The sequence below is a fragment of the Pogona vitticeps genome, chromosome 9 (genome assembly GCF_051106095.1).
Source record: "Pogona vitticeps strain Pit_001003342236 chromosome 9, PviZW2.1, whole genome shotgun sequence".
Lineage (NCBI taxonomy): Eukaryota > Metazoa > Chordata > Lepidosauria > Squamata > Agamidae > Pogona > Pogona vitticeps.
In genome coordinates this window covers 100,484-111,483 of record NC_135791.1, presented here as the reverse complement: position 1 = coordinate 111,483, position 11,000 = coordinate 100,484, and the positions used below count along the sequence as shown (strand labels likewise).

Sequence of the window (11,000 nt, the reverse complement as noted above, 5' to 3'; positions counted from 1 at the left end):
TTTAGAGATGAATAGATTTATTCCAGTATGAGCCTTTGTGGATTAGAACCAAAGCCAAGCCCTTCACATCCAGAATCTATCACTGAGAAGCCTTCCAGAGGACCGGAGGAACAGCTTTCCTTCATCTCCCGCTCCCCTGGTTGCAGCCCATCTTCCACAATGGAAGCCTCACCAGCTCATCAGGAGTTGGGCAGCAGCTGCCAGGAAGCAAGCGGTGCAAGATCCCGACAACGACGACAAGCTGCTTCTCTTAGAACTGTGGCGCTGGAAAGGGTCCTCTTGACCATCGAGTCCAGCTCCTGTCAAGGAAGTCCAGTGGGGGGAATCAAACTCCCAACCTCTGGCTCCGCAGCCAGACTCCTAAAGCACTGAGCTCTCCAGCTTCTAGGAATATGGTTCACCCCAAGCACCCAAGTGGGGGAAAGGCGCAGGGAAGAAAAGGCAGTTCTTTCCTGGGGTTCAGCCCTTGGCAGCCACTGAGAGACCTCACCACCGTGCTTAGGTTCCAAGACACAAGAATTTAAAGGGCAAGGAGTGGAGAAGGGGAAGGTATGAACATGGGCCTTGTGAGTCTCTTCTCAGCTGCTCCACACCAACCACCTGCTTGGTTTTAAAAGGGTGAGGCACGGCATGCAGTGGGCTCCAGAAGTACAAGGTCTGCAAGCGAGGGGAGAGGGAGAGCAGCCGGCTGATGTGTTAAGCCAGTATCCTGCAAGGTGATAACATGGAGGGCAGAATTTAGGGTGGGTTGCTCGTAGCGATCACTCTCCACAAACAGATCACCTTCTATGGAAGAGAGGAGTTAAAAGCAGAGCACAGCTTTATGCAAGGCATGGATCAGCAGCTCTAACTGCAGTAACCAGATTAATTCACCACAACTAGTCTCCCTGATCCTACAGCTCATACTGTATCTTGCCTCCGTCTGGGCACCAGGACTCACACCTCACAGAACCACTTAATTTGCAAAAGAAACAATTGCTCAGATAAATCCTTTTTATTACTGCAGCTCATTGACATGGAAGCCCCCTCTGAACCAAACGGCCTGTAAGAACCCACTCAGCTGCAGGCAGCAGCAAGCCTACTAAACCTTCCACATACTTGCACAGATTCCTGTGGAAGAACATGGCTTGAAGGTCGGTGGCCTTTCCAGAACTGCGGCCTTTCCACTAGAGGGGCCAGCAACTCTTTCCAAATTCAGGGCACCATGAGCCATAGCAGAAGAGGCACACTTCTCACATACTGAAAACAGGCCAGCACAGGGACACACATATCTTTCTAGCTTTTGGGCAAAGGAACTTCATTGCCTGGTGAGGAACTACTGCAAATTTTAGTAACAAAACTTTGGACCATTATATTTGTGGGTCTCGTATGCCCTGTTTTGCAAACACAAACCCAGGATGCGTTCTCATCATTGGTTTCAAAAGTTGGAATAAGCACCAATTTCATGAAGATATCAGCCATGACAGGGCAAAATCGGATGATGATTTACTACAAAAGCAGCTTTGAAAAACAACTACAGGAACTCCTGCCGGCAACCTGTTAGTTGTCTTGTCAACAATGAAAAAAATGTAAGACAAACATCTTGTAAACTAGTTCACAGCCACAGAGTTATGTTGTCTGTGTCTCTTAGAACATTCTACAACAGAGAAAATCAGCTTCTTTACTGAGGCACTGAATATGGAATTATTTTTCAAGCATTAACAAAAAAATGTCACGGTAAAACCCAAAGGATCAAATGGAATGTTTGCGATTGTGCTAAACTAAGTTACAAGATGTAATATTTTGAATTTCTGAACATCTGCAAGAGGTCATCAACTTCCTTGAAATGGGTGACTGTTCCAGTTCAAATGCAGAATGCTGAGCAGCTGTCAATCCAGCTTTTCTCCTAGAGTAACCCAGGCTGTATTTTAAATCACCGGGGGGGGGGGGGGTCCAAGTGAAGATAGGACTGAAGGGCCACCAGAGAAAGGCAAAAGCCAATGTTCTCCATCCCCAAGTCCTTCATGGTCGTTTCGGCTATGCCACGCCAATTACACCTGCAGCTCCACATGGCAAAGTCCTTCCTCTTCCAGAATACACAGAGGAATTTGGGCAGCAAGTTCTCTGTGCTGCCCATCCCTGACGCCCAGACAAAGGGCAGGCAAGCACCTAACCATCCTACTGTGGTCTCTCTCCCCTAAACTGCATTCCTAGGGGTGCCATTATGAGTCATTGCTTTCAGACCAGGGATGTTTGCTTGATGGTTGCAGGATCGGTGGGAGGAAATACCCACTTCAAAGACTTCATGGATGGCCTTGCGGAAGCAGTGGAAATTGTAATCTATTAAGCCTGTAAAGACAAAAGTAAGAGACTGGTGAGAAAGAAAAGAACACAGTCCATCTGGGAGCCAGACTGACTTCCCAGAAAATGCTTCCGTGACACACGCTTCAGCTGGAAACTATTTATCATAGCCCTGGCCTAGTTCCCTAAATTCTATCTGGTCTATTCCAAACAAACTCCACACTCATGCTCTTACTGACGAGCAACTCACCATAGCCCTAACCCTTGTCGAGAAGCCCACAAGAAAAAAGCTACCCTTAGCTCAGCAACCTCCAAGGCTACACTTAGGAACTGAAACATTTTTTAAAGTCAAGAACTCGTTATAGTTTTGGTCAAAGCCAAACTCTTCTACCAAGAGCAATCAATCCAGGGCTACACTGGCAAATGTACTTCAGAGGCAACACCATTATTATCAACAACTAAATAAACCAAAGTAGTATTTTGACATGCATAATCATCCCTCTGAATTAGAAAAACTGCTAAACGTTGACTGAGCCAAGCAAACTGTGCTGAATGTTGAGCACTTATCAAAATAGAACAAGGCCAGTAACCACACGGGGGGGGGGGGAGGGGACTCCCAAACATTCACACAATCGACACACTCTTGAGATGGTACCCTGTTAAGACCAACAACTGTCTCACATGAAGTGTGGTACTCAAAAAATGTCATAAAAAAACACATTTTCTTGAATTCTTCAATTGGAATTTTCCTGCAGACTTTCCTTTCCTAATAACCACACTCAAACCACAAATGTGGACAGACACTGCAAGCTCCCACCAGAGAGACCAGTCCCATAACATGGCTATAGAGGCCTAGTAAAGAAAAAAAAGGGTTGAGGAGAGGAAAAGGAAAACTGCCAGCACAGAGCTCTGGGTGATTCCTCCAAACTGGCTCCCCAGGGTCCCCACAGTGCCCCTCTTTGGCCCTCTGGAAACTGGGGAACACTGACTGGGAAAAGGTCACCAAGGTTTTCCTCTCACCTTTGCGTTCAAAGCTTTCCTCTCTCAGGATACACACTAACGCCAGGAACTTGGTAACTTCTTTTAAATACAGAACAGTTGTGTTATTAAGTTTGATAATTGCCATAGATTCTTTATCATATGCACTTCCACTCCCATCTTCCTTCAGCCTGTAGCAAAGTTCAAAAGAAAAGCAGTCACTCTGTGCCCAACTGGGATACTCTGTTAATGCCCAGACCCATCTGTGAAGCCCAATGATGCAACGGAAGTGTCTCTGTGGCTCAGGAAACACTTTGTGTGTTCTGAAAAACCACTTAGTCAGCTAAATTGCAACTGGAGTGCTCAACACGAGAGTGCCTAAGAGCCCTACTGGGATAAGCTGGCCTTGGCCTTGCCAATGCCTACAACTGAGATACGGATTCTCTCCTCACAGAAAAGATTTCACTAAATAAAATACCCATTCACAGAAACAGCTACAGCAGGAAGAAAAATATACAAACACATGAGCAGGCAAACAAAGAAACAAAACAATTACAAAAAAAGAGAAGCTTTAAGGAAATTAACAACAATAAAAAAGAAAAGAAAAAAGAAAGAAAAAGGAAGGTAAAACAATGTATTAGCTACCGTACTCCAGCATCTGAAATGACATAAGCTGTCCACAGAAGCCTCTGATCCCCTTTCTCGCACAGCAGGTGAGGCCAAAGGCAACCCAACACCTTCCAAATTGTCTTCTGCAGACTTCCCTGGCCTCTCAAAAGCCACAGGACCCATTTAGGGAAGCAAGACTCACACCCAGGCAGCTAGTCATTAAGAGAAAGCTTGTCTGCTTGAGGAAGGAGAGAAAAGATGGGGACAGCCTGGCCTCCTATGGCAGACAGTTCTAGAGTCCAGGAGCAGTGACAGAAAAGACCAGGCTCACAAAGGGAGATCCGGTCCTTGAGACAACCTGGGCCCTTATAGGTTACAACCAGCACTTTGAACTGTGTCCAGAAGCAGATCAGCAGCCAACGGAGCTGATGCATCAGGGGAATTATGTGATCAGTGTGACAAGCCCCAATCAGCAATCTGGCAGCCACCTTTATTATTTTATTAGTTTGATTTATACGCCGCATTTCTCCCAACAAGGGACCAAAAGTGGCTCACAATATTAAAATTCACACAATTTAAAAGCACAATAAGTTAAATATTAAAAGATAAATTAAACAATATATGATTAAAAGATTAAAACATGAAAGCATAACAAAGATTAAAATTATCTGCTAAAATGGGTTTCAGGGATTCAGTTATAACCGTTAAAAGCCTGCCTGAAGAGATGGGTCTTTAGCTTTTTTCAGAAGGATAACAGGGAAGGGGTCATCCTGCTCTCCCAAGGGACAGCGTTCCAGAGCCTGGGAGTTGCCACAGAGAAGGCCCTCTCTCACCAGCACTTTGAATTGGGCCTGGAAACAGACTGGTAGTCAGTGCAGTTCTTGTAACAGGTGTGTTATATGTTCCCTATAGTTGGCTCCAGTCAGTACTCTGGCTGCAGAGTTTTGCACTAGCTGAAGTTTCCGAACCGTCCTTAAAAGCAGCCCTACATAGAGTGTGCTACAGTAATCCAAACAGGATGTAACTAAGACATGTGTCACTGTAGCCAGATTGAACATCTCAAGGAACGGGTGCGGCTGGTGCACCAGCTTTAGCTGTGCAAATGCACTCCTGGCCACCACTGAAACCTGGGCATCCAAGCTTAGGGATGAATCCAGGAGCCACTCCCAAGCTGCGGACCTGAGTTTTCAGGGGGAGTGTAACCAGCACAGGTAGTATCCCTATTCCCTAATCTGCCTTCCAACTAACCAGGAGCACCTCTGTCTTGTCTGGATTAACTTTCAGTTTGTTTGCCCTCGTCCAGCCCATTACTGATGCCAAACATATGAAAGTAATGATGCCATTACCTTCTACAAACACAGAAAAGGAACACCTGTTCCAAGTACTCCAATGTTTTCCCAAATTGCTTGTAAAAAGCCACAAAAGCTTGTCATGTAACTTACCCGTATATGCAAGAGACATCAATGACAACATCAATCATGTCACAACACAGCTCATAGGACTGCATGTCAACAGGAGAGCTATCCGTGGCAATATAAATCTTGCTGACAACATCAAACAGAAACGCTTTCTCAATCCCCGAATTCTTGAAAAAATGAAAGACAGAACTATAAACTGTGACCTCTCACAAATACAGCATATCTTCATGTCAAAGAAATTTAAAACACTCAAGGCAATTTAACAACTGGAAGAAAGACCCCCTTTATCCCTTTTACATAAACAAGCAGGCACAGGAGGACTTCCCCTGATGGTGGGTTGATGGCACCTCGGTTCACTGACCCACAAGCTGCACACACCTGCATCAAATGGTCAATGTCCCTCCCAGGTCCCTACTAGCCCACAGAAGAACTCCAAAGCATTACACAGCTTGTCAGTAAGTGACTTGATACCACCCACTCTCCAAAAGCAGGTGAATTCTGCAGAAGAACGACAATGTTTACAGAGTAAGATGAAGCTAATGTCAGGGCCTGGAGAAGCATTTACTTCTCTACAGAGCAAAAGAATTGTTCACCAATAGCTGATTATTTACAAGAAGCAGCTCACCATGCTGTGTTATCATGTTTACATTAATTCTGCTGTGCCTTTCTAAGCTGCTATCAAAAACACCTCGCTCTGCACTCATTGGAATGGCACATGGTATAAAACACCACAGCCTTCTAGCAAAGTTGGACAAATTCACCCACATCCAGTGGTGTTCCTCTGCTAAATCGGATGTTTCTAAGGCTGTACAGTATCCTAATGTAGGAAGTGCTCCAGAATATAGGAAAGTCTTCCAGAGCAGGATTTCGATGACTCTGAGAGCGGAAGTGAATAGGGAACCAAATCTCAATTTCAATGGCACTGAGAAACAATACACATGACTAGATCTCAGCCTATCCCATCTGCCACAGGGATCCCTCAGCACACTGCTGCCACTAAAGGCTGCCCCACATCAGGAGGAGGATCAGCCCTGAAAGTCTCTTTTGACCTACTCCCCACCACCTTCATCCTGTACCAACTGCAAAACTGTGCATTGGTCAGGAACTTCTACCAGCTAGCATTTAAAAGTTACCACCTGTAAGCTTCTAACAGATGGATGCTTTAAAATTACTTAGTGCATGACTTAATTATAAAGCTCAGATAGCCCTTTGGCTCTCACCCTTACAGTCCCACAATGTGCATACAAAACTTCAGTTTGGAAGACTTCATGGCCTTTCTACTATTATTCTGACAAAGAATTGCTTTATTTTCACAGACTAGTGATTAATTTTTTGTTAGCAAAATGTTTACTGCACAGCATATCTTGATAACGTTGGCAGACAATTAACATGGCTTTTTATTCTTAAGAAATCTGAAAATCAAATTGATAGCTGGCATACCCTGTTTTTGCAGCTAATCTAAAAAGCATTAATAATGACCAATCCATCTATAAATCACATTACACATTTGTGAAGTAAAGCATTGCTACATGTCTGGAGTCTCTTATCCACCTTTACAGTCCTCTCTTTGGAGAAAGCAGACTTAGCTTTTAGGGTTAGTCCAAGATTCCCCCCCTCCTATTCAAACAAGAGGGGAAGCTTCATATACAGGACAAGGATGATTCTCCTATCCCAAGTCATGCACCCCAGCTAGGGCCACACAACAACTTGTCAAAGAGGAACTGGAGAGCTTCAAATTCTAACCAAATATGGCACTTCCTTGATGCTTCTCATCAAGGTATCTTGAACCACAACCAAAGTGACATCTCCACCATCGGGTAAGTCAGAATTTCCTGCTTGGTGGCTGTACAAATAATTTCTGCACCATTTACATTTAAATGGACAAAGAACAGGCACTTACCGATATAAAGATATTCAATAGATTTTCTAACGTTGGCAACTGTGGGATGAGTTTCTGAACCACTTTACTGAATGCTTCAAATATGGAATGATCATAAATGCTTGTCAAGTAAAAACTGCAAAGCAGAAATCCACAGTTAATGGTTTTGTAGTACCACCAACTGCTTTTGAATGGCTGTATGCTTCTAACGATACCCTTCTACCGTAAGAGTTTACTTTGTATTTACAGCATCACAGAATTCATATAGCTATACAGCTAGAAGGACCATTAAAGTCCAGTCCAACATCAAAGCAGAAAATCAACAGTTAAGGCACCCTGGGGAGATTTCAGTCTGTTTGAAAATATCCAAGGAAGGTGTGTCCCCTACCCTCATACTGTCAAACAACTTTTATAGCCAGGAAGTTTCTCCCAGCATTTGGGCAAAATCTCTTTTCTTGTAATTTCAATCCTTTGGGGGGGGGGGGCGTCATTCCCTTTGAACCTACAAAGAAAATAAGCTTCCTCTCTCTTCTATGGGACAGCCCTTGAAATGCCATATTCCTTCTCGGCCTTCTCTTCTCCAGGCTAAACACATCTAGCTCCCTCAGCCATTCTTCCCAGAGATTGGTTTCCAGAACATATACCATCCTAGTTGCCTTCTTTTGAAATTACTCCCACCATTAACTCTCTAGCAATTACTCAGAAACTTTGAACGCATCACCTTGCTTGCTTCCCCATCCAATTCCCTTTTTGCCTGAAGGTCTGAGGGCAAAGACTGTCACTAATTTAACCACCATACTACTATCTGTCACACATCTTCTGCAGCCAATGACAGCTCCCAATGCAGTATGCTTAAAAGATTCTCCTTCCATGGACAGCTAGAAAAGTTGCAATTTCAAGATACTGCAAAGAGTCAGCTCTTGCGATATCTCATATCTTGTCTTTTGTGGTGGCACAGCAAGAAGAAACAGAGCCGTGTGAACTTTCAAAAGCCCATTCCAGAATCTGCCATATGTGAAAAATAACAGGACAGCAGGGGAGCAGCGTAGATTAAACTAATCAAAACATTTATAGAGAAACCAATTTGCCATCATTTTATAGTTATAAACTCTTACATCATGCATGAAAAGATCAGCTGGTCACTAGCAACAGCTCATCTTTTCCACTCAAGAAAATATGGCTGTTCAAAAATGCATCTCCAAGCATTTTAACAGGTGAATCAAACCATAGAAAGAAGGTAATCACATCAAAATCAATTGCACTTACCTAAGGTGGAGTTTTTCTAGCCCAGCATCACCCAAATCATCATTGGCTCGCTGATGAATATCTCTTTGAGTTTCTATTTTATGGTCATCTGACAAACCATCAACTTTATGAATAAAAACCTCAAAGTTCATTTCTGGATTAATTTTATAAGCTTTTGAAACTGTAATGTGAAGTCTGGTTAAAGCTTCCATGTAGTCATCCTGTAAATCAAATTGTGAACAGACTATTCAGTTTGACAGCCATGCAGCATAAGCACTGAAAGGAAGCAAAAAGAATCGCTATAATTCCTCTACTATACCAAAAAGTTACAAAAAACACTGTAGAAAAAAGAGTAAAGCTACAGAACACTATTAATAATGGCTTATATCTCATCCATATCTGAGCCAAACAAACATCTAGCTCTATGAGACAGAATGATTCCCCTCCCCCAACAAAAAACCTCTCACATCACTGAACCAACTCTGTCTTTAATACTCACCTGAGCATCAATGACATAGATGAGGGCTCCAGTTCCTCTGAAAATCATTTCGTAATCAAAGGTTGGGTCAAAAAAGTCCATCTGCCCAGGGAAGTCCCATATTTGGAAGTTCACAAACGAACTATTAGAAATATCATCTTTATAGATTTTGTTGGTGCTTTCCAGAAACAAGGTCTCATTAGGAGACATTTTGTGAAACACCACCTGATAAGAAGAGAAAAATGTAAAGGATGAGGCCCCGTGATCTGGGGCTCGTTGGAGGCATTCCGGAGGCCTTAACCCTGGCTCAGAAATGAGCTTCTGTTCCAAAATCTGACCCCGCAGTCCCTTGGGCTATCTCCCTTGCTCCTCTTACTCGAAATAAACCCCAGCCGCCTGCCACTTCCCGGCCAAGGAAGCCGGCCAGTCAGCCCAGGGAGGCGAACAGCGGGCCGGTCAGGAGAGCAGCGAGGGGTGCGGGGCCGCCGGGGTGAAGCCGGGGCTTAAAGGTCCCCCACCCCGTTCCCTCACGAAGGACGCCAGCGGAGGGAGGGACTGAAGAAGGAAGCGAGCGAGCGAAGGGTGGCGGAGGCCTCTCTCCGGGCCTGAATCGGCTTCCACCCTCGCCCGCCTGGGCTCCCCGGCGCCGCAGACACGGAACCCCCCCTGCAGGAAGCGGGCCAGGCCGAGCGGGGGAAAGGCCTCCGCACCTTCTGGATGGACGATTTCCCGCTGCGCCGCAGCCCCATCAGCAGGATCCGCGGCTGCTTAGAGGAGTCGCCGCCGCCACCCCCAGCCGCCCCGCTGGTGCCCAGGCCGCCGCCGGAGCCCCCGAGGCTGCCGCCGCCGCCGCCGCCTCCCATCTCAGGCCCGCCGCAATCGTCGTCGTCGTCGTCGTCCTCCCGCTCGTCCTCCTCGGCACCGTAACCGAAGTCCTTGGGGAACGAGTCCGCACCCCCGGCCGCCACCGCCGCCGCCACCCCGAGGCCGCCGCCGCCTCCGCCGCCGGGCAAGGGCCCTGCCGCCACAACCGCCGCCGCCACTGCGGCCTCATCCGCCGCCGCGCCTACGGCCCCGAATTGCAGAGTCGCCATGACCAGCCCCGGCTGAACAGCCCCCGCCTCAGCAAGAGAGCCACTCGCCCGCCCCAGACGCAGCAGGACACCAGCCAAGACCACGCGCGCTGATTGGCTCCGCGGGGCCGGACGCACCCTTCTGACGCACAGGAGGGTGGTGCGGCACGTGACCTAGGGAGCGGCGCAAAAGGGGAACTTCCGGCGCCGTTCCCTGACGTTCGACGTGCCCCGCCCTCCCAGGCAACCACCATTGGCCACTCTTGAGCTAGGCCCACCCCCGAACGGCACTTCCGACGGCTTTTAGCTGCCCCACGCTTTGGCAAGAGTTTCGCGATCCTGTTTTCTATTAATAAGACCCGTGACAGAATATAAAGATTTAAAAACCTGGAAGCCCGGTTTTTGCTTCAGCTGTGCACCCAGCTGCATGTAGAGGAGAATGTTTAAAGCAAAGCAAAGCTGTTGCTTATATACTGCCCCATAGTGCTTCAAGCACTCTCTGGGCGGTTTACGAGTTAATTATGCAGGCTACACATTGCCTCCCCCCCAGAGACCTGGGTACTCATTTTACCGACCTAAGGAGGATGGAAGGCTGAGTTAACCTTGAGTCGGCTACCTGGGATTGAACCCCAGTTTAACCACTGCGCCACGACTTTATCTGACCTCCTTTGCAAGTTTAGCCAATAGTCTGGTCCTCTTTTGGAAGCAGCATCTCAGGCTTACTAAGAGATTATGGGAAAATTCATCTTTCAACAGCGACATGTGAAGTAGCTTTAGATATTGGTGCCATTTCAAAAGAGTTTATATATTCCAGAGTCGAGCAGTAAGGTATATTCTCCCACTTCAAGGGGTCAAATATTTGAATGTTGCCTCTTAAATAAGAGTCACTTATGAATAGGGGCTTCCTTGCAAAAATTCTAACCACTATTGCAGCTACCTTAGTGTAGTCTACATAGGGAGGGAATTGATATGTCATAAATTGAAACTAGAACCTTTTGCACGGAGAGCTCATTTTTTACCGCTGAAGTGCAGTCTTTTCT

The 11,000-nt window shown here is 46.2% G+C and overlaps 1 protein-coding gene across 1 annotated transcript; it reads right to left on the bottom strand.

The window, feature by feature from the left end:
* On the bottom strand, window positions 1-10,097 carry RRAGC (Ras related GTP binding C). Its single transcript, XM_072980150.2, has 7 exons — window positions 9,598-10,097; window positions 8,909-9,112; window positions 8,431-8,630; window positions 7,186-7,300; window positions 5,310-5,452; window positions 3,301-3,449; window positions 1-2,328 (listed from the first exon to the last, which is right to left on the bottom strand). The coding sequence occupies exons 1-7, from the start codon at window positions 9,979-9,981 to the stop codon at window positions 2,177-2,179; spliced, it is 1,347 nt and encodes a 448-aa protein (XP_072836251.2). The 5' UTR covers window positions 9,982-10,097; the 3' UTR covers window positions 1-2,176.
* Window positions 10,098-11,000: the final 903 nt, after the last annotated feature.

Bases quoted from the DNA above. Each gene is read 5' to 3' on its own strand.
- RRAGC (XM_072980150.2), bottom strand. From the start codon at position 9,981: ATGGCGACTCTGCAATTCGGGGCCGTAGGCGCGGCGGCGGATGAGGCC. The intron at 9,113-9,597 runs GTGCGGAGGCCT...TCTTCTTATCAG, and splicing joins GGAAATCGTCCATCCAGAAG to GTGGTGTTTCACAAAATGTC. The intron at 8,631-8,908 runs GTGAGTATTAAA...TTTGATTTACAG, and splicing joins TCTATGTCATTGATGCTCAG to GATGACTACATGGAAGCTTT.